General features: G+C 34.6%; 2 protein-coding genes across 2 annotated transcripts in view; one reads left to right on the top strand and one right to left on the bottom strand.

The window, feature by feature from the left end:
* Window positions 1–6045, bottom strand: mdh1ab (malate dehydrogenase 1Ab, NAD (soluble)). Its single transcript, XM_073826714.1, has 9 exons — window positions 5889–6045; window positions 5179–5277; window positions 4901–4997; window positions 3183–3358; window positions 2979–3101; window positions 2707–2883; window positions 2392–2505; window positions 771–860; window positions 1–650 (listed from the first exon to the last, which is right to left on the bottom strand). The coding sequence occupies exons 1-9, from the start codon at window positions 5889–5891 to the stop codon at window positions 528–530; spliced, it is 1002 nt and encodes a 333-aa protein (XP_073682815.1). The 5' UTR covers window positions 5892–6045; the 3' UTR covers window positions 1–527.
* A 1563-nt stretch (window positions 6046–7608) lies between these two features.
* Window positions 7609–24097, top strand: part of wdpcp (WD repeat containing planar cell polarity effector) — a 100003-nt gene continuing 83514 nt past the window's right edge. Inside the window, exon 1 of the mRNA XM_073827334.1 lies at window positions 7609–7880. The gene's annotated coding sequence lies outside the window, so the exon portion shown is untranslated. The remainder of the gene's footprint in view (window positions 7881–24097) is intronic.

The following is a 24097-nucleotide window of genomic DNA, read 5'->3' as shown; positions in this document are numbered from 1 at the left end:
TGCATTTTAATGTCTGGGTTTTATTGCCGGATTCTACATATAAACATCTGTTACAGTAACCACACTGCCAAAGCACTGTAATTAAAACATGAAACATTCCTTGATCATTTCTGACAAACTTCTGTCAGACATGTAACAGCTGAAATTTCAGTCTGGACAATGACACAGAAAGACCTAATCCACGTACTTTGAGTCCTTTCCAGGCTTTGGTCCTCCTTTATGCAGTTCTGGCTTGGAAAGGGCAGTCTAGAAATAATGACCATTATGTTTTAGACTACTTTTTCTCTTTACATGACAGCTGTGCTCTGGTGGAAGACCAAAAACGAGAAAGGAAACAACCAGACTAGATACAAATTCTGAATTATTCATTAAAATCCAGCTGAAAAGATCTGGAAATTCAAGTACACACAGTTCTAGTATTTGTGTAACAGTTTTAGGGGAAGAAAAATATTTTCTGGAGTGTTTTACAAACATGCTTCTGGAGTTTTCTGGGCATCTAAGAGTGGTGTAGATGGTTGGGTTTTAATTCACACACCCAGGAAAGAGACAGCGGTGTCTCTTTCCTCTACTAATTCAGCTGCTGTTGCGTCCATCTTCCCTCTTGAGAAGTCATTGATGGGCAGGCCTTCAGCAATCTTCCAGGTCTTATCCTGAAGAAAAAGAGAAATATCTTACAAAACTTACTCTAGTTGAGACTGATAAATAAATATGAATATGAAGTTTAAGGAACAGATAATAGGCATACATTTGGGGAATGTTTTATGACAAACCTTGATTGAAACAGGGAATGAGTAAATAAGGTCCTCAGGTACTCCATAAGGGTTTCCAGTGGAATAGACACCCATAGAGACAAACTCACCCTATAAAACAAGCACATAAGCTGTTCAGAACAAATGAGCAGTTCCTCATAAATCTGTACAGCATCAGTCTAAATAAAGCTGTTGCCTTGTGTTTAATATCACAGAATTAGTAGAGAACATTTGCAACATTTATTAGACACCATCATATTATGCAATCATCATATCGCACATAAAATTACTTTGTAGATGAGTAAATACTCAATGAGCGACTCTCATGGTGTTTGTGTGGGGGTGAAAAACCCCTCCAAAAACTAATGAACAATTAATGTTATTACATAGTCGTTGTGCATTTATGTTTCATATTGCTTGGCTTTTCAGTTCCATAGAGTGCCAAATAGGTAGACTGGTAAAATGTTTAGGGCTTACACTACCAGTCAAAAGGTTTTGAACAATAAGATTTGTAATGTTTTTTTAAAAGAGGTCTCTTCTGCCCACCAAGCCTGCATTTAGTATTTGATCCATAGTACAGCAAAAGCAGTACCGTTTTGAAATATTTTTTATAAATAACTGTTTTCTATTTGAATATATTTTAAAATGTAATTTATTCCTGTGATCAAAGCTAAATTTTCAGCATCATTAGTCCAGTCTAAAGTGTCACATGATTCTTCAGAAATCATTCGAATATGCTGATCTGCTGTTCAAGAAACATTTTTTATTCTATTTTACATAAATGCTGTTCTACTGAACTTATTCATCAAAGAAACCTACAAAAAAATCTACTCAGCTGTTTTCAACATTATTATTAATAATAATAATAATAATAATGTGTTTTTGAGCAGAAAATCAGAATGTTAGAATGATTTCTGAAGGACTGCAGTAATGATGCTAAAAATTCAGCTTTTTCATAAATATATTCTATATTTATAAATATAAATATATATTTTTTGAAATATATTCAAATAGAAAACAGTGATTTCATTGTTTTTGCTGTACTTTGGATTAAAGAAATGCAGGCTTGGTGAGTAGAACAGACTTCTTTAAAAAAACAATAAAAATCTTACTGTTTATTATTTGACATAGGCCTCCGTTTGAAAAAAGTAGAAATCTTATTTCTCCACACTTGATGCAATAAAATAACTACAGAAGTAACCCCTCTAGGGCGCCTTAGCGAATAAATGACTCGGTTAATAACTTAAATATTAAATTAATGACTTAAAAAATTAATAAATTATTGTTGACTAACTAAATTATTATTAAAAAAAAATCAAGATTCAAAAATCTAATTCAAATTTTCCCATCAATAACAATTGATTTTACTAAAAAACATATAGTACTTGAAACTTAAAATTTGAAATTTAATATATCAATACTTTTTCATGTTCATAAAAAATGTTTGAAAACAAGCAAATTTGTCATTATTACAGCCAAAATACTTGAATATCTTATACTGTGACAGGTCAAAATGATTGAGAACCACTGATTTACAGAGAAAACATTGCATATTTTACACAATACAGAGATACAATATTGGCCTCAAAACAGTCTAAAACCAATATCTGTGAGAATAGTGAAGAACCACTAAAAAGCTGACCTCGGGAGTGCCTGCCCAGATGTCTCTCATGTGATCACAGATGGCCTTGGCGGCTGACATGGCACTGGAGAGCTTCCTGGCTTTAATGACTGCAGCACCACGCTGCTGCACTGTCTGAGAAACAGGAGGAAGAGTGGAATAACAACAGAAAGGTTATGATAATGTCACTCCAATCAGTAGTCATGTGCAAAAGTATATTAAGAATGTTGCTACAACTCAATGTCATACACATGAATGCTGGTAAAGTAGTGTGGCATAGAAAATAGGCCAACAGTGACCTCTACAGGTAGAGGAACCACAGCAGACAGCACTTACAGAAATGAAATCTCCCTTCAGCCAGGCATCGTCCTTCACTGCATCAAATGCAGTCACGTCCTTCCCCTGCACATTCACCTTGCAGTGGTGGACATCAGGGTACTGCGTAGATGAATGATTTCCCCAGATGATCATATTCTTCACGCTGTTTGCTGAAATGCCACAACGTATTGCCACCTAAAAGACACATTGTGTGGTACAATTACGTTAGTGTGATGCACAAACTGAAACATATCACCTATTTGGGCCATCCAGCGAATAGGTGTTTTTACCTGAGAGCAAGCCCTGTTGTGATCCAGGCGCGTCAGACAGGAGAAATTCTCTTTGGGGATGGATGGGGCGGATTTGGCCGCAATCAGACAGTTAGTGTTGGCTGGGTTACCAACAACTAGAACCTGCATATTAACACATTTTGGTTTGCAATTAGCTTCTCTTCATTATATTTGCTCTTAATTAGGTCAAAATCTGTTGTTCACCTTGACTGTTTTCTTTGCATACTTGTCAAGCGCCACCCCCTGGGACTTAAAGATAGCAACGTTGGCCTTCAGAAGGTCCTTTCTCTCCATGCCCTCTCTCCTTGGCATGGAGCCCACCAGGATGGCAGCATCCAAATCCTTGAATGCAACGTCCTCTTTATCGGTGGGGATGACCTCTGCAACAAAAGGCACAGAGAGTGGCATTAAAATAGATGGAGGGTAAACAACAACAGCAGGTTCAGGGAGGCACAAGACAACACAGCAAAATGTGTTTTTAGAAGAAACTGAGAAATAAAGAACCTGGGTAACGTGAAAGACTGGTTGACTGGTTTTAACATATTAATTAATTCAATACATTGCATCATAACGCCTAATTTAAAAAAAAAAAAAAAATCTGTCTTTTAATATATCAGCAATTTTAAGAGTTTGTGAATTTGTGAAATAATAAAACTGAAATATTACTATTAATAATAATACTGTTTAAATTTAGTATACATATATACTATTTGGTAAACTGCCATGAATTTATTATATATAAAACAATAAAAAAAATTGCAAAAAAAAGAAAAGGAAAGAAAAGAAAAGAAAAGAAAAGAAAAGGAAATAGGCGTTTGTCTTATATACTGCTTGGGATCAGTAAGATTTTTTATTTTTTTTAAAGACGTTTTTTTATGCTCATTAAGGCTGCTAAAAATATATATTCTGAAATATTATTGCAATTTAAAATATATTTTTTTTCTTAATACATTTTAAAATATAATTTATCTTTCTGATACAAAGTTGAATGTTCAGCATTACTTCAGGGTTCAATGTCACATGATCCTTCAGAAATCATTCTAATACGCTGATTTATTATCATTATATTGGAAACTGTTGTACTGATTTTTTTTGGAACCTGTTTTCAGTATTCTTTGAAAAAAAAAGTAAAAAAAACAAAACAGCATTTATTCAAAATAGAAATGTTTCGTAACAAAATACACTACTGTTTAAAATTTTGGTTGGGGTCAGTACATTTCTTTCTTTCTTTTTTGAAAGAAAGTAATATTTTTTATTTAGCAAGGAAGTGTCAAATTGATAAAAACGGATAGTAAAGAGTTTAAGAAAAGATTTCCATTTGAAAAAATGCTGTTCTTTTTTATTTTTTATTCATCAAAGAATCCTGAAAAAGGCATCACAGGTTACAAAAAAATATTAAGCAGCACAACTGTTTCCAACATTGATTATAAATCAGCATAATGATTTCTGAAGGATCACGTGACACTGGAGACTAAAGTAATGATGCTGAAAATTCAGCTTTGCTTCACAGGAATAAATTATATTTTAAAATATAATTAAATAGAAAACAGTTATTTTACATTGTAATTATATATAATTTTTTATCCAATACTTAATTTTTCTTTGAGGTGAAATGTGACCAATGGCATGTTTTTGTTTCATCCATCCAGTTGGGGCCTCCTGAATTTTTGTTTGCTGGTTCCATGCACTTGACAGGTCACATACTGTCAACCTTCCCATATCATCCTCAGATGGGAACTACAATCCTAAGTTTAGCTGCCCTTTCAGCTGGGGATCATACAGGCAGCCAATCAGATTGCTCTGAGCTCTTGTCATTTGTGCAATGAAAACACAGGCCTTTAAGACTGCATGACTGGCACAAAGACCAGAGGACACAGGGCCTCATGACACTCCATTCTGTGTGTGTGTATATGTATGTGTACCTCTCAGAAGTGGGAGGGCACAGTCCTGCAGCTCCATAACGACACCCTCCAGCACAGGCAACATGGGAGTGATGTCCAACAGAAGCAAAGTGAGAGGCTGAAAGCGATAGGGAAAGTAAACATTGTTGCATGACTGTCATAAAATGGTTTTGGTTTTGCTACAGTTTCAAGACATACATGATGCCTTCTCCTGGAATTAGTTAAGCAGCATGCGCAATGATACAACAGACTTTAATTGGATGTGACGTGACATTGCATAAGCCAAATCCTGCCTCTACCTGATCTTTACCGAAGACATCTCCCTTTGCAATGCTGTATAGCAGAGAGTATGCGATCTGGCCAGCAGCGCCGGTCACCAGGACTCTAATAGGCTCAGGCTACAGCAAAACAAGAGAGATACAATTATAAACAATAGATGTGAGTTAGCACAGAAAATAAAAGTGATATTACAACAACCACTCAGGACAGACACACTCAGGAGGCTCACCACGTTAGAACATATAAATAGTCCTGGCAAACTCTGCCAGACCTCAGAATGAAGTGCCATGTGGGGATATTTTTAAACCATGAGACATTTATACGTTTCTTCAATGAAGTCACTTTCACCCTTTTACACTTATGCAGAAACTTTAATTTGTTGCAAATTGTTATCTGCATTATATTCGGAATAATCTAATCCATTACTTGTACAAAAAACAGAGAATTAATACAACTCAAAATGCCCTTAACGGTTTGATATAAGGAATATCCCATACAAACATAAATGCTTGACTGTTATATAAGTGTTTTAATCATCAGTATGCACGTCAAATCATACATGTTACAGTAACTGCAGAAGTTTTAGTTCTACTGTAATTCCTAAAGTCAAACTAAAGTTTGACATTGATTTTTTTAAATCCTTGGGTCACTTCGCAATTACATGCTCATATATTGACCCTAAAACTTACAATTTCATATCACTGTAGGTTGGAATATTAATTTTTCTTACCATTTTCAGCTGGTTTACAATGACAGCGGCTCTCCCACTACTGATTGCGGAGGTCACCCCTATTTTCCTCACGAGGCAACAAGTTGCCGGGGCACCTGTGTTTTAGGTTTTAAGTGCCTTTTGGGAAATGTAGTTCTTAGTGGCGCTATGAGCGTTCACTTGGTTGAAATAAAAACTACAGTTCCTACAAGTCACCAAAACAAATCACGAACTAAAAGATCCATCTTCCATGAGTCGTTTTGTATGGGATGACTTAATTCAGGGAATCGGTTCATTCGAACAGTTCTTTTCAAAGAACCGATACGAATATCTGTTGTTTGTTTGCAGTCATAATTTTGGTCATTAAAACATACGCTACTAGGTAAAAGATTAAGATTTGAACTTAACCTTTTGAAAACGGTAAATAGTATAAGATTTAAAAAATTTTCAAAGATCTTCTGCTCACCAAGAATGGATTTATTTGATGCAAAATACAGCAAAAACAGTAACATTTTGAAATATTTTTACTATTTAAAATCACTGTTTTCTATTTGAATATATTTTAAAATGTAATTTATTCCTGTGATTTCAAAGCTAAATTTTTAGCATCATTACTGCAGTCACATGATCCTTGAGAAATAATTTTAATATTCAGATTTGCTGCTCAAAACATTTATTATTATGTTGAAAACAGCTGAGTAGATTTTTTTCAAGTTTCTTTGATGAATAGAAAGTTTAAAAGAACAGCATTTATCTGAAATATAAATCTTTTGTAACATAAATGTCTTTTTCATCACTTTTGATCAATTTAAAGCATCCTTACTACATAAAAGTATTACAATAATACAATGCAATAAATAAGACACAATAAAATAAAATAGTAGTAGACAAATCTTTTTACTGAATTTTCCAAAATTTGCACAACAATCATGTCTAAAATAAAATAAAATAACATAAAATAAAAATATATACATATACTGTCTCCAAGTTTTTGAATGGTACAGTATAATGTTACAAAAGCTTTTTTATTTCAGAAAAGGCTGATCTTTGGATCTTTCTATTCATGAAAGAATCCTGAAAAAAAGTACTCAACTGTTTTAAATATTGATAATAATGATAACAATAAAAAATGTTTCTTGAACAGCAAATCAGCATATTAGAATGACTTCTAACGGATCATGTCACACTAAAGAATGGAGAAATGATGCTGAAAATGTAGCTTTGATCACAGGAATAAATTACATTTCAAAATATATTCAGATAGTAAGCAGTTATTTTTAAATAGTAAAAAATATTTCACAATATTACTGTTTTTGTTGTACTTTGGATAAAAAAAAATGCAGGCTTGGTACTTGGAAACTTACAAATCTTACCGTTCAAAAACGACGGGTAGTGTAGGTTTAACTAAACAATATACATCTTTGATTTTTTAAAACGATATCTTAAAAACTATTCACTAGGGCATTAAATTTGAAATAAAATTAGCGTAATAAACATATTTTGCGCAGACAAATAACATATATATAACATAATAACATTTTTTTTTACGTTTTAGTTTAAATATGTGTGTAATTTGGACAATAACGTAGGCTATTAACGATCCGCGTAAAGACTATTTAATAATCGATCGGGTTTCTAAACTCATGTAAATGGGATCTCAATCCTGATCCCAACTACAGGAACAACCCGGAAGATATTAGAGTACCGTAATGTTTGGAAAACAACGCGGGAGAAAAGTAAACACTGATGGAGAGTTGCGTCCGTTGCTTGGACACTCTTGAAATCATGAACATGTCAATGGTTAGCAACAGCTAACAATCCGTAAAAATAGCTTATGAGTTTAAAAGTTTCACAAGTGAAGGAGATCGCGTTTTACTGCGACAAGTTTATATTTGCTTGTATTCTTCTTAAGTTATATTAATTTGTAACGTTAGTCGTCTGGCAACAAACACACAGCACATGCGGCATCAATTCAGTCAACTGGAGATCAACAGATTATTTGTGAACTAACCGGTAAGTCCTTGAATGATGCGAGAGGCAGAGTATCCTGTGCACACGAGTAGTTCAGAGTGTTGGATCATATGTGCATGCTAAATTAAATGTATTTGTATAAATCGTTGTACAACGCGAAACAGTGTGTGGTTAAGTAGTTTTTTTCTCTTATTACCCGTTAAAAATCTAAAATTTCCGGTGGCGTTTCAGAATTGTTTAGCTGACAGGGCTGGACTGGTTTAGCTGACTGGATAGGGTTCACTGTTGTTGGCTTGTACTTAATTCTATAGTGGCTTGTGATTTGCAGAGAAGTGTGGAAAATATTAGCATTAAGTATTGTCATTAGTTGGACTACAGACGTATTATAATTATTAGTCTTATTCTAGATAACAGTCCTATCTGTTAATTTGAGACTGTAACAAGGACAGTGACATAAATATGACATACTGTATGAAAGTTACAGTCAGAAGCTATCAAAACTAGGTTATGTCTTATATTTCCTCCTCATTCTGAAAATATTTTCAGTTAGTAAGGCGAGTTGTCGGTTTATACCAAGTCTAGTACTTACAAAATACTAATATGGACAGATATGCAAGCTTGATTTTGTCAGAAAATACAGCTGAGAGCAGCCATGTCATTGACACTTAGACGTCTCTTGCTGTCTGCTATGTTGAGAGGGTGATATAGGGCCTCTGTATCAGTTCAGTGCTGTGAGGACCCCTGCTCTGGGTGAGATAGATGATCTCCCTGCTGCATTTTACATGAACTCATTACAGGCTCATTACAAACCGCCTAACAAAGGAGCTGAGGATAATGTTGCTTCTTCATGTGATGTCCACGTAGAAAACAACACCAAACACTCTTCTCCAAAACACAGAGAGGAGATGGCAAGATTTTAGTTTATGATTGCTTTTTAATTCTGTTTAACAATACAGCCAGATTGCTGGATATAATTTTTGCCACTCAGTCATATTTGGAATAGAATATCATATTCAGAATATTTTATAGGACATTCTTAAAAATGTCTGAGCCTGTCTACTTCCTTGTCTTTCTTATGGTCTCCCTCTCTCTCTCGTTTTCTCTCCCTCAGGCTCTTTCATTCTCACTGTGTATTGTGGGACTGGTGTTTAATAACACCTCCAGTTTTCTGTACAAAATCAAGTGTGCTACACCTGCACAATACTGTTTAATGTATTTTTGTTTTAATCAGATATTGCAATAATTAAGTTTTAATTTAACTTGATTTAGTAATTTTACATTATGCTGTTTTGAAAGAAATAGTACTTATGTTGAATAAGATGTAATTAAAAAATAGTTAGCAATAATTTAATAAGTAAATGTGATTATTTACAGTCAAACCCGAAATTATTCATACCCCTGGCAAATTCTGACTTTACTTTTATTCAACCAGCAAGTTTTTTTTTGACCAGAAATGACACAGGCTTCTCCCAGAAGGTAATAAGACGATGTACAAGAGGCATCATTGTGGAAAAAAAAAATTCTCAGCTTTTATTTACATTTGAACAAAAAGTAGAATTCATACCCTTTGCAAACTGTCACAGTCTATGGGAAAATCCAAAGTTCTATACAATTGACCTTATGCACGGAGCGTTCTTTAGAACTTCCGCATAAAGATAAGCCAGCTCGTAAACTTCCGCTGAAGCTAATTTTATATGTGTTATATATTAGGTGGACACTCGTGAGACTCATCTACTGCCTCGTTCTTATCAGAAACTGAGAAAAAATATAATTGCAACATTATAAACAATGTTAGCGGCGTGAACATTCAGTTTCATATTATTTAACAACATAATTTAAATAGCTAAATAATTTAAATGCGGAGCCTGGCTATCCCGTACTCTCCGTATCTGCATAGTTGTACATTTAAATGCTGACAGCTAAACACCATCATAATGTGTTTATGCTAACGTTATAGCTAGCGATATTTCTCTTCAAGGACATCTTAATCATATTTTTGATAATCACTAACTTGCCTTCATAATCATGAACACATTTTTAAAATCTTGCAATATTTTAAAGCCTTTATTATTTTCTAACTCTACAGCTGTGAAATAAAATGTACTTCAAGGACTCACTTTTCATTCATAAAACGGCATCGGAAAAAAATTACTTTTCACGGAAAACGTCTGTTTTTGGCTAAAATAATGTAGAATTACCGCTTATAACCAATAGATGGCAGCAGATGATTATTTATTATTACTGCCTTTCAAACTCCCTCTATTTTCAAGACGTCTTGCTTTTCGATTTATTATAAAATTACTAGTATAATAAATTGTATTACTTTTACCGCCCTTAAGTATATAGTATAGCAAGTGCAGAAAGTCATTAAGCTCACACACAAACAGCCTAAGGGTGAATTATTTACTAATATAGTTCACTACAAATATGTTAAATATTTGTGGGATATTAATTAAATAATGCACTCGATATGAATCGATAGGAATTTGAAATACTTTATAAAATTGAATCTTTTAAAAATGTAATCTTTTTAGTAATCTTTTTATCTTTTAAGTTTTATCTTGAACTGTAAAATTAAATAGCCTATATTTAACCAGCACATACTGTTACTGCTGTAGTTTTGTTACTCTGTATTTAATCTGAATCATTTAAGCTCTTTTTTTGACATCAGATGTCAGATGTTTGTCCGGTTATTACTGTCAATCATAGCAATGACTCACGCATATTTAGCCGATTTACTCCCGAATTTTTTTAAACTGGCATTTGTCATTCTTGAAACGGTATATATGGACGTTTGGTCCTCTTAGATAAACAACACTTTTCTTCGATAGTGAATGTATTATGTAGAGAAAACGAGCAAAGTACGCTCATATTACGGTACAGTACAGTTGACCGGAAATGACTTAGCTGGCTTGAGTAAACAAGGAAGTATTCCGTGCATAAGGTCAATTCCAAATAGTCCAAGCTGTTCTAAAGCATCCTAATTACCCTGATTCATTGGGAACAGCTGTTTTAATCAACTCAACAGGTCAAAAACAGAAGCTCTCTGCTGTTGTTTTGTAGACAGTCTGCTTGTCTTTTGCAAATGCTCATCTGGACATAGGAGACGACTTCTGGTCTTCTGTTTTATGGTCAGATGAAACAAAAATTGAATTGTTTGGCCCAACGATGTAGGCTTCATTTGGCGTAAAAAGGAGAAGCCTTCAACCCTAAGAACACTATCCCTGTCAAACATGGTGGGGGGTATTTTGACAACGACCCAAAACACACAGCAAAAGTGGTGAGGAAATGGTTAGCAGACAAAAACATTAACATTTTGCAGTCGCCCAGCTAGAGTCCTGACTTAAATCCAATTGAGAATCTGTGGAGGGAGCTAAAGATCAGGGTGATGGCAAGGAGACCCTCCAACCTGAAATAGTTGGAGCTCATCGCTAAAGATGAATGGGCAAAATACCAGTGGAGACATGCAAAAAGCTGGTCAGCAATTATAGGAAGCGTTTGATTTAGGGGTGGGCGGTACACCGGTATCATAGTCAACACCGGTGTGACATTGCGCCACGACATGGATTTTCTAATACCGTCAATACCGTAATAAATCAATGTTGTGCCTTGAACGGCTGCATTTACATCAATAATAGCTAATTCTAAATAATAAGCTACACCTAAGTTTAATTTGCCTGCGACCGTTTGTCAATTACGTGCGCTCATAGACAGTCGGTGCGTTCACACTACACCATGCGCATGGCGTCACTCACTCTAGTTTATCCGCGGGAGGTTTCCCCATCACTCGCGCGAATAACAACACGGCGCGATCGACAATGGCGGAGATAAATACGACTGCTGCTTTGTTCCTGTTGTGCAAGTTCTAAATGCACCGGAAAGCCAAACCCCGACCTACCTGTCTAGGTTCACAGCACAGTAATGTATCACAGACATATCTCACGATTCCTTCTATCAACAAAGTGTGTAGAGAGAGTAAATATGAGATTGATTGCAGTACAGAGAGCGTCTTTGATTAAGATAGAGTTTTGTTATATCGCAAACTAAGATGAGGGACAGCTTTTAATATTTTTATGGGAGTTTGTAAATTAGATATTAATTTACTACAGCCGTTAAATAAACAAGAAGTTATTATTAGGTGACTTACATTACTGAGAATAACACTATACCCGATTTTGCTCAGTTTCATTTTCAAAATTTATTCTGGAATAAGTCACACCGCTGTGTTTAAATGAAGATGCACAGTTCTCCAATCAAACACAGCGGTGTTTCATTTATAAGTGAACGTGCATTTTTAAACTAATCTAGTGAAATGATTCAATTTCGCATTCATAAAGAGAGTCACTTGAATGAACGTGTTCAAACGAATCAAATGAACAATACGATTCAGTAATTAATTTCATTGTCTTGCCGCCACCTGCTGGCAGATCCTTTCAGTTATTTAAATCTTAAATACTCGTGTATTCCAAATTTTATTTAAAAAAAAAAAACACTAATCTCAACATGATTTTATAGATTTGATTGCACTCATGGCACCTCTGAGCCTCATTTTCATGGACAAAACTATACAAATAAAGACAGAAATCTTGCTGATGATTATTACTTGCGGAACTTTTGGCACTACCTCACAGGGGTTTCAGTTCAATGAAGCAAATTGACTTGACTGGAGAAGCCATATCTCAGTGGATTCACTCCACCAACTCTTATTTGTCAGCATTGAAGGGCCTGAGTTGGACCTTTTCAATGGCCAAAAGGTAGTTGAAAGATGGCCCTGAGAGTATCGCTCTAGAACAGAGACAATATTTGTGATCTTCTGATCAAGACCAGGAACATAATACCGTGATATTATACCGGCACCGTTCAAAAGATGAAAAATACCGTGATATTAATTTTAGGTCATATCGCCCACCCCTAGTTTGATTGCTGTAATTGCCAATAAAGGCTTTTCTATTGATTATTGAGATGGGTATGAATAATTTTGGACATGCCACTTTTTGTTCAAATGTAAATAAAAGCTGAGAAATATTTTTTTCCACAATGATGATTCTTGTACATTGTCTTATTTCTTTTGGGAGAAGCCTGAGTCATTTCCGGTCAAAAAAAACTTGCTGGTTGAATAAAAGTAAATTTAAGGGTATGAATAATTTCGGGCTTGATTGTACATATTGACAAATTATATGCAGTTAATATAAGTAAAATCAGATGTATATTCTATGTTTATAACAGTTTACCGCAGGCATTTATTCTTGTCAAATTGTTCTGTGAAATTCATGTGACTTTTATGCATCCGTCATCTTATTTAAGCAAGCTATTGTTACATTTGGCTATGTATGTGTTAGATCTCTTTTGAAAACATATTTAACCTTTAAATCACATAACCTTGACAGGACCGTCACACCAGTAAATACAGTTTGAAATATTTTAATAGCACGGTATCAGATTGCACACGGTGAAGACTGAAATTCTAGAATAATCCAGACCTGCTTCAACAGGTCTTAATCTGTGCTTGACATGAGTCAACTCTTTCCATGTCATACTATTGAAAATTAAACTACAATCAGTCAAATGAAATAATTAATAAAAGATGAAGCAACAGTTAGTCTTATTGACTGCCTACAGTTTAAGTCAGAATTTTACATGCACCTTGCAGAATCTACAAAATGTAAATTATTTTACAAAAATAAGAGGGATCATAGAAAATGCATAGTATTTTTTTATTTAGTACTGACCTGAATAAGATATTTCACATAAAAGATGTTTACATATATTCCACTAGAAAAAAATATAAAAATTATTCCGTTCAAAAGTTTACATACACTTGATTCTTAATACCTGTGTTGCTACCTGAATGATCCGCTGTTCTTCAGAAATATCCCTCAGGTCCCACAATTTTTTTTTTTAGCATTTTTGTGTATTTAAACTTGTGACTGACTGACAGTACTAAATGAAAAAAATCTGTTATTTAGGCAAAATAAGAAAAATATACACATCTTTATTCTGTTCAAAAGTTTACACTCCTGGCTCTTGATGCATCGAGTTTCCTTTCGAAGCCTCAGTGTAATAGTTGTCCCTCAGTTCTCCTCAGTCTGAAAAGATGGATCTCAAAATCATACAGTCATTGTTGAAAAGGGTTCAAATACACAAAATGCTGAAAAAACAAAGAATTTGTGGGACTTGAAGGATTTTTCTGAAGAACAGTGGTAAGTTTAACTATTCAGGCAATCATTCATGTCACAACATAGTATTAGGAATCAAGTGTATGAAAACTTTTGAACAGGGTCATTTTTATAAATTCAACTTATTTTCTGCTGTGGACTATATGTAAATGTATTTTATGTGAAATTTCTTATTCAGTTCAGTACTAAATCAAAAATAATATGCATTTTGTATGATCCCTCTTGTGTTGGTAAAATAATTAACATTTTGCAGGTTCTGCAAGGTGTATGTAAACACTTGAGTTAAACTGTATATATTTGTTTTGCAATTATTATAATGAATTTGTGAGAATTTTTTTTTTTTATTCACTTTATAGATTATTGAGCCAAAGGTAATTCAGTACTCTTAGTTTAGATAAATAATAAGTTGACTGACTTCATGGATTAAAAAGTCATATCTCAGCTGTCAGATGCTGTCCCCGATTCAGTGCACCTCTATCAACTCATGCTCTAGTGACTTTAGCTGGTTTCTGCCGTTTTTTTAAATGTGCTGTTTTTCACAGATTTTGTGAACCTGCATTGTTCATGCCACATCAGTGGGAATGTTTGTTATTGTGTCTAATGCACACGTTGTACCTGGTGACATGAGGATATTCATGGTCTGTGCAAAGAGGGAAAATCAAAACAATACCTGTGAGGGATTTAAGAACATCTGCACTCTTTGACCTCATCAAACTATGCCTCTGAATAAAGAGATGCTATGTGGGATGTGTTATCATTTCAGTGCCCAGGTGATCTAAGAACAGGGTGAAGGAGGAAAAATACTATGGGTTTGTTTGAGAGAGCTTAAACTTTTTCTTAATATTGTCTGAGATCAGACCAACTACATAACTTTTTGGACAGCGAAGTGAGATATATTTGAATATTTGTATTTTTGAAACAATAGTTCACCCAAAAATGAAAATTCTCTCATTAATTACTCATTTTGTTCCAAACCCGTAAGACCTTTGTTCATCTTCGGAACACAAATTAAGATATTTTTAATAAAATCCGAGAGCTTTCTGACCCTGCATAGACAGCAACACAACTGACACATTCAAAGCCCAGAAAAGTAGTTAGGACATTGTTAAAATAGTCCATGGGACATTAGTGGTTCAACCATAATGTTACGAAGCTACAAGAATGCTTTTTGTGCAAAAAGAAAACAAAAACAACAACTTTATTCAACAATTTCTTCTCTTCCCCGTCAGTCTTCAATGTGTTTGATCTCATTTGAACTTTCTATTAATCAAATAATTTCCACAAAAATATCAAGCAGTACAACTGTTTCAGCATTGATAATAAGAAATGTTTCTTTATCAGCTTAGCATAATATGATTTCTGAAATACCATGTGACATTCTAAAGACTAGAGTAATGGCTGCTGAAAATTCTGCTTTGCTATTTAAAATATATTAAAATACAGAATTTTTCACAGTTTTGCTGTATTTTTAATCAAGTACATGCAGCCTTGGTGAGCATAGAAGACATTTAAAAAAAAAAAAGAATTTTTATTAATCTGAAACCTTTTCAACGTTGGTCTACATAAAACATGAAAGAAAACTTAGGGGCATTTTTGGCCCCATTTTTTAATATCTGTAGTATTTTTTTTCTCAGTGCAGTTGCATTTTTACATATTACAGTAATTTTCAGTAAGGTCATAGTAGGGCTGCACGATTATGATAAAAATCATAATTGTTGATTAATTTGAATTTGAAGTTGCGATTATTGATTATGATTTTCACAATTTACATTAAATGATGTTTTGAATATTATATACCACTGTTTGAAGAAACTGCATGCCATATTTTTATATATAAAACAAACATTATAGCTGGTAACACTCTTCCTGAAAAACTGCTATAGAAATAACCTTTTCTATAGCATTAAGCCTCAAATGTCAACTATACATAGGTTTGGTTTCTTCTTTAAATTAAAAGAAGACCATGGTATTATAATGTTATGCCAAAGCTAAATGTAAAACGATGGAAAAAGCCCTTAAGACAACCTGTGGAAAAAAAAAAGGTTGTCTTAAGGTTGTCTTTAAATGATTATATAATTGTGGGATCCATAATTGTAATCACGAATAAAAATGTAATTAACTGTGCAGCCCTAGGTCATAGCACGTAAATTAATTGTATTGTGGTATCACAATATTTCACAATATTTCTAACTGAAACCACTGGTATTCACCCATGGTAGAAATGACAGAACTGGCACTTTAGCACTATGAAAGTGCCAAGTGTTATGTGAACAGAGACGTATTATAATCCATGTTGATTGGATTAAGATTCACATACCCTTATTTTTGTGATTATAAATCCTTTTTATAACCTCTATCACAATGATCTGCTTTATTCAAAGGCGGTTGTATCTGTTGGTGATCTGGTACTGTCTGCCGGTGACTCACCACAACCCTTCACCAGACAACTATTATGTCTTTTCCATAGTCTGTTAGCAAAATCCATCTTGATTAAATGCCACCTCTCAATGGAGTTACGTGAGAACTGTGATGTCCATTCTTTAGATGTTAACTTAGAAGCTTATTTCTTGGCGTGATCTGTCTAGTGCCCAACGTTTAATCTGCAGTACTGTCTTATGAACATTAGGTGTCAGTGTAGCACTAGTTTTGAAGCGTAATTCAAATTCAAAGCAAGTAATAAACAAGAAGCACCTAAGAGTTTGAACCTTTATATTTCACAAATCAATGAATGGTTTAATTTTAATTGCTGTCATTTTTAACCTGCACTTGTTTGGACTTTTGAAGGGACTACGTTTAGTTCCAGGCCCTTGAAACCTGACTGGAAGCAATTGAGTGGGTGTTATTTAGTTTCTTCTCCTGTAGGGGTTTTTAAGACAGGCAGATTTCAAGTTGTCACATTGTTTCACAAATGTACAGCTGGGTTCTCTTGGCTCATGATCATTCTAAGTGCTCTTTGATTTAGCTTCAAACAACAAAGCCCTCAGGAGTATTTACTCAAGAATGCTTTTTCAACCTCAGACTTCCCCATGCCTGTCAACTACACACTCTGTCAGCCTCAAACTTTCCCATGCCTGGCAGCCACACACACACACACACACACACACACACACACACACACACACACACACACACACGCACGCTCTGATCAAAGTAAAGCACACACTTCACCTGCTTATAAAGCAGCCCCACCCTCCAGCTGTCAATCATCCTGTCTTTCCTCTCGTAAACACGCCATTAAATCCATTTTGAAATCAAAGTGCTGAGATATTGGTGGTAACCTAATTTGACAGTCCATATAATTTGCCTTTTCCCCAGCATAAGGAAACATATGTTGCTTACTGAACAATAATGTAAAATATAATTAGATAAAATACAATACAATTTTTAAAATATGCTTTCCATGTTGTATTATGATATTTTTTATATTATATAGTTTATAGTTGTGTTTATATATGTGTGTGTCAGGGTCAGAAATTAACTTTTTAAGCAGCATTTTCTACATTTGTGAGGGCAATTTTTATAATCACCTTATTATTATAAAAACCATATGTTGTATTTAATGTCAAATGCTTAAATTTACCCAATTAATCAATATTTTAAACTGTATTCAATAACAATACACTGATTAAAATTGTATCTAAACGTAGTAAAAAATGAAAAATGTAAAAAACAGGAGCTCATAGGACTGCAAGATTATGACAAAAGTCATGATTGTAGCTTTTTGCTGTTTACATTGTAATAATAGTTATAAACATAGACATAGAAAATGATATAAAATGTATTTGTTTTGTTCTGGGCACGTCACATTCTGGCTTCACAGACAAACATGTCAGTCCATGACGTTACCTAAATCTAGCACAAGTTATGCCAAAAACTTAGTTATAATAACTAAAGCTACTAAATTAATCTTTTATTTACATCGTACTGCACTGTGTTGTTTATGATGAGGGAATTTGCGAGCAGCGCCTCTGATTGGCGCATTTTTAGCGCTAACTAATCTAAGCGCTTCTGATTGGCCAATACATTACTAAGTTCAGCAGAAACGCGTTTGATTGATTGTAAGGCTCAACACTGCACAAAATAGCACGTAAAAGCAACCTGATGCAGTGTGAGGGAATCTAAACATAATTCCTCGTTGTCTTGAATTTGTGGGGCATTTTTGTTAATTTTGGTTACATTTTTGTCACAAGCCCTCGCTGTTTTTCGACCCTGGTTTGTGTATATAAAACACACACACACACACACACACACACACACACACACACACACACACACACACACACACACACACACACACACACACACACACACACAAGAAAAATCTACACATCCTCATTCTGTTCAAAAGTTTACACCCTTGGCTCTTGCATCGTTTTTTTCCTTCTGGAGCATCAGTGAGCATCGAACCTTCTGTAACAGTTGCATTTGAGTCCCTCATTTGTCCTCAGTGAGAAAAGATAGATCTGAAAATCACACAGTCATTGTTGGAAAGGGTTCAAATATATATGCTGAAAAACCTAAGAATTTGTGGGACCACCTAAAGGATTTTTCTGAAGAACAGCAGGCAGTTTAATTGTTCAGGACAAACAAGGGACTCATAACCAACTATCATTAAAAAATAAAAAAACAGTAGTGGATCATTCAGGTAACAACACAGTACTAAGAATCAAGTGTATGTAAACTTTTGAACACGGTCATTTTTATAAATTAAATTATTATTTTCTGTTGTGGAAAAATATTTTAGGTTAAATTTTTTTTAGGTCAGTACTAAATAAAAAAAATTACATATTTTGTAGGATTTTTGTATGAACATTTTGCAGATTCAGATTTTAATAATGATACATAGTTATAAATTGAAGGCCTTAAACAATTTTGATGTAGATCACATTGTGATTAACTTATAAGACTGGTGAACCATCACTTGAAATTAATCTCATATATTGCAGTTTCCTCTTTATTGCAGTGGAGGGTGCTGATGGGCCACACATGACCCACATCAGTGTAGCGTTGTGTTTGGTCTCTGGTTCCTGTCTTTTTTTTTTTGTTGTTGTTGTTTTGTTGCTTGCTTCAACAATGCTCTTCTTAGAGTCCTACACATCCACTGCACTCATCTAAAGAGTGAATCATTTCCTTAGGGATCAGAGTGCTGTTCAAGTCGGCCTTTGTGTTTGATTGTAGCTGTCCAGCAATCAAAACATGTTGCATTAATTCAAATCCCTTAAACTGGACGGGCAGTCCTGGCCTTCACACTCTCTTGCACAATGGTGAGAAATGGAGAAACAGAGAGACAGTAAGCATCCTGGACCGGCTCCTGAGTTTGAGGTTTGTTTTTTTGTTAGTGTCTCTCGCCGTCTGTGTAGGGATTAGGCCCGTAGTTGTCGCACCCTAAGTTACCGTACAGATGTTAGCTGGGATAGTGTTGTCATGCCAACAAACCTCCTGTCTGGACTGAAGGGGTAGTTGGGTGCTCCAAAAAAAGTGCATTTTCGTGTATGCAGGTGTGTTTGTGGTTTGGGATGAGTCCAGTGTCATTTGTCAGAAAAAAAGGTACATGATAGTCAAGTACAAACAGTTCAGACACTTTCAGTCATTTGTGTTTGCTTGTGTCACATTATCCCTCTTTAAGTGCTAAAAAATATAGTCATCAAAGTATATACTGATTTAGCAGTGTTGAAATGTTCAGCTCAGATGGCTTTTTTCTGTTTAAATAGGTCTTTATATGTTTGTATAGACAATGCTTGGCTGTATGGGAGTTGATAGGTTTAAGCTGCAACACAATGGTCTGTTTGCCTTTGTGGAAACTCTTAAACCAGACCTTGAAATGTAACACAATGCTTGACGGATTTGTGTTTCTTAAGGATTTGACTTACCATGACAAAATTTGAACCGATCACAAAACCACAAATGTGATGACTAACTATTTTTGGCAGCACTTTTATGTGTGTATCAAAAATATTATTTTATTTTACATGAAACTTTTTTTGTTTGTTTGTTTTTAGTTTTGATCACACAATATATACTTAAACTGTTTATAAAGTTGTTAAAAGAAATGAATACCTTTCATTAAATGAATTATATATTTCAATAAATGCTTTCTAATAATCAAAAATCATAATGTTTTTATTCAATGTCTAAATTTTCACAAAAATATTAAACAGGAAATAATATCAAAATCAGCAGATCAGAATAATTTCTAAAGATCATGTGACACAAAAAAAAAGGAGTAATGGCCACTCAAAATTTTCAATAATATTTCAGAATACTACTGTAGGGGTGAACGATTAACTGGTAGAAATTTGTCAGCCAGTAGAGATTTTGGACTGTTGTCTCTATCATGGTTACTCGCTCAAGTGACAATGCTGTGTTACGTGGTCATGACAATTGATCACGAAATACATAACATTTTTCACAAAAACAAATGATTTTGAGCCGTTAAAACGCGATCAGCAGCGAAAGATAACTTATTTCGCTATATGTGGGCAATGTCAGAGAAACTGTTTCTGAGCACTGTCAGAGAGGCGCGCACATTGAGCACAGGATTATTGAGTATTGAGAGTTATTTTTGCTGTTTTACTTGAACGATTAATATACACACTTTTATATGTCAAAATGTCTGTCATTGCAAGTAACCTCGTAAATACAGTAATTTAGGTCTTGAGTGAAAACAAAATATTGGAATGCAGGCAGCTCTTAAAGGATTAGGTCACTTTCAGAACAAAAATGTACAGATAATGTACTCACCCTCTTGTCATCCAAGATGTCCATTTCTTTCTTTTCTTCAGTCGTAAAGAAATTATGTTTTTTGGAGGAAAACATTTTAGGATTTCTATCCATATAATGGATATGTATGGTGCCAAAAATGCTTCCAACATGCAGTTTAAATGCAGCTTTAAAGGGCTCTAAATGATCCCAGCCGAGGAAGAAGGGTCTTATCTAGCGAAACGATCGGTTATTTTCGAAACAAATTGACAATTTATGTACTTTTTAACCTCAAATGCTCGTCTTGTCTTGTCTCTGTGAAGCAAATGCGTAGTCTGTGTGATCCGGGTCAATACAGTTAGGGTATGTCGAAAAACTCCCATCTCGTTTTCTTCCCCAACTTCAAAATCGTCCTACATTGCTGCAGAAGTACCAACGCAGTGTTTACAAAGTGAACGTACAAAAAAGATTAAACGGACTTTCCAAAAAAATATAAAACAGCGTTGTAGGACAATTTTGATGTTGAAGACAAAAACAAGATGGGAGTTTTTCGACATATCCTAACTGTATTGACCCGGATTACACAGACTACGCATGTGCATCACAGAGAGGAGCATTTGAGGTTAAAAAGTATATAAATTGTCGATTTGTTTAGAAAATAACCAAATGTTTCGCTAGATATAAGTCCTTTCTTACTCAGCTGGGATAGTTTCAAGCCTTTTGAAGCTGCGTTTAAACTTTGGAAGTTCAAACTTGGGGGCACCATACATATCCATTATATGGAGAGACGTCCTGAAATGTTTTCCTCAAAAAACATAATTTCTTTACGACTTTAAATTATGTTTCTGTAAAAAAAAAAAAAAAAAGGACAATTTTACCTGTCAGACAAATTAACCTTGTTTTAAGATGTTTAGATACAGTTGAGGTCAAAAGTTTACATCCCCTTTTCAGAATCTGCAAAATGTTGATTATTTTCCCACAAAATAAGAGGGATCATACAAAATGCATGTTAATGTTTATTTAGTACTAACCTGAATAAGGGTAATATTTCACATACTAGATTTTTACATATAGTCCTCAAGAGAAAATAATAGCTTTAAATAATAACCTTTGATTCTTAATACTGTGTTGTTACCTGAATGATCCACAGCTGTGATTTTTTTGTTTTGTGATAGTTGTTCATGAGTCCCTTGTTTGTCCTGAACAGGTAAACTGCTCCCTGTTCTTCAGAAAAATCCTTCAGGTTCCACAAATTCTTTGGTTTTTCAGCATTTTTGTGTTACTGAAGCCTTTCCAACAAAGACTGTATGATTTTGAGATCCATCTTTTCACACTGAGGACAATTGAGAGACTCATATGCAACTATTACAGAAGGTTCAAACGCTCACTGATGCTTCAGAAGAAAAACAATGCATTAACCCTTTATAGGGCACTCACTGAAATACTTGGAAATTCTAAAATCCAACCCCAGAGTGTTATTGGAGGTTATTACAAGACCTTTAAACTTTTGTGACTTAAAAAAAATATGTTTTTATGTTGAAAATTAGGTTAAATGAAGTGATCATATATGATTCCTTGCCAGTCTATGGTAATTTTTCCCCCCAAAAATGTGTATACATTTTAAATATAAGGCATAAATAAATACACAAAACATATGTAATATTCATAGAATATTTATTTAGGAACAATTTACACATGAAAAAAAGAATGAATATATATAAAAACTTAACAGAATATTTATTTAGGAAATTAAAAATCTTGCTGTCTTCCTCGTCAGAACCCTCGATGGGGTCACCTGGCACAACAAAAACTGACCTCTATCCATAGAATTGTTGAGTAGACAGCTGCAAAAGAAAAGAAAAGGTTTCTGAGTCCGTATCAAGCCCATGTTGATTTGTTTGTGAAAGAAAAATGCAGATCTACTGAAAAATATAATATTCACATAAATTGTAAATTTAGAAAAAGAAGTGAAAAAAATAGCACAAAGTTCTGGTGGTACCACCTATTTTAGCAGAAATAATAAACACCAATCTATAGGTACTAAAACTGACCAAAATTACACATTTTTCACTGTTTATTTCTTGATCAATTCAGTAAATGGTTTAAGTTTGACACTGGATTACTGTATAATGTTATACAAGCCTGTGCAATATTCAGTGGACAAAAAACAGGCATAAAAACAGCCAAACTATCACTTGCTTTACTTTTACCTGAACCGGGCGTATGTCTAAATATGATCACACCATTTTTATACCACATCGTTCACTAATTTCTAGAAATCCTACGCAAACAACGTCTATATCACCATATGACGCAACAATTCAACTATATAATGTGTGAGTTTCATTGACTTACCATTGTGCATTTCGATGCTTGTTCCGTTTTTGTGGGAGAAGGTAGGAGCATAAATCAGCATTTTCTCATTCCGGAAGCACGCTGAAGTTTGAAACGCCCCGGGCAACTTCCGATTGGTCAGATGCCATGGTGTCGCTTTGAACCTTCTGTAATAGCTGCATATGAGTCCCTCAGTTGTCCTCGATGTGAAAAGATGGATCTCAAAATCATACAGTCATTGTTGCAAAGGGTTCAAATACACAAAAATGCTGGAAAGCCAATGAATTTGTGGGACTTGAAAGGATTTTTCGGAAGAAAAGCGGACATTTAAGGGGATGTAAACTTTTGAACGGGGTAATTTTTATAAATTCAGCTTTCATGCGATATTTCTTATCCGGATCAGTACTAAATAAACAATAACATGCATTTTGTATGATTCCTGTTGTTTTGATAAAATAACATTTTGCAGATTCTAAAAGGGGGTGTAAACTTTTGTCCTCAACTGTATAATTACCATGAAAAAGGACAAATACAGAATCAAGAACCTTTTTTCACTCAACAGTTGTTTCCTGGGCATAAATGGTGATGTGGCATTGCTACGAAGCGTACAACCTTTAGCAACTATGCTGTTCTTTGGAAACACTGGTCTCAATAGTAGCATTTTATGGTGCTTTCACATCTGTGGTTCGGTTCATTTGGTCTGGACCAAGGGCAACAAATAATACATTGTAGCATTTGTCTGCCGTTTTGGGTCCTTTTCACACCACACTGATTGCTCTGGTCCGAACCAGTTGAAACGAACCAAAATGCAGTCATGTGACAACATCCACATCACTCGTTGGCCAGATCGTGTCATTGAACCACTGTTCTATAATAGAGAATTATATAGATCAGTGTACTGAACGTATTTTCTAAACTGTTAGGGGCCGTTCACATGTAGCGTCTTTTGCGCGCTCAAGCTCGTCATTTCAAATGTAGACGCGCGGTATGTGCGCCTAGAATGGAAGCGACGCTGTTGCGACGTGCTCGTTTTTTCCATTCGCTAACCAT

This window comes from Garra rufa, chromosome 21 (genome assembly GCF_049309525.1).
Source record: "Garra rufa chromosome 21, GarRuf1.0, whole genome shotgun sequence".
NCBI lineage: Eukaryota > Metazoa > Chordata > Actinopteri > Cypriniformes > Cyprinidae > Garra > Garra rufa.
This window is presented reverse-complemented; position numbering and strand designations above follow the sequence as displayed.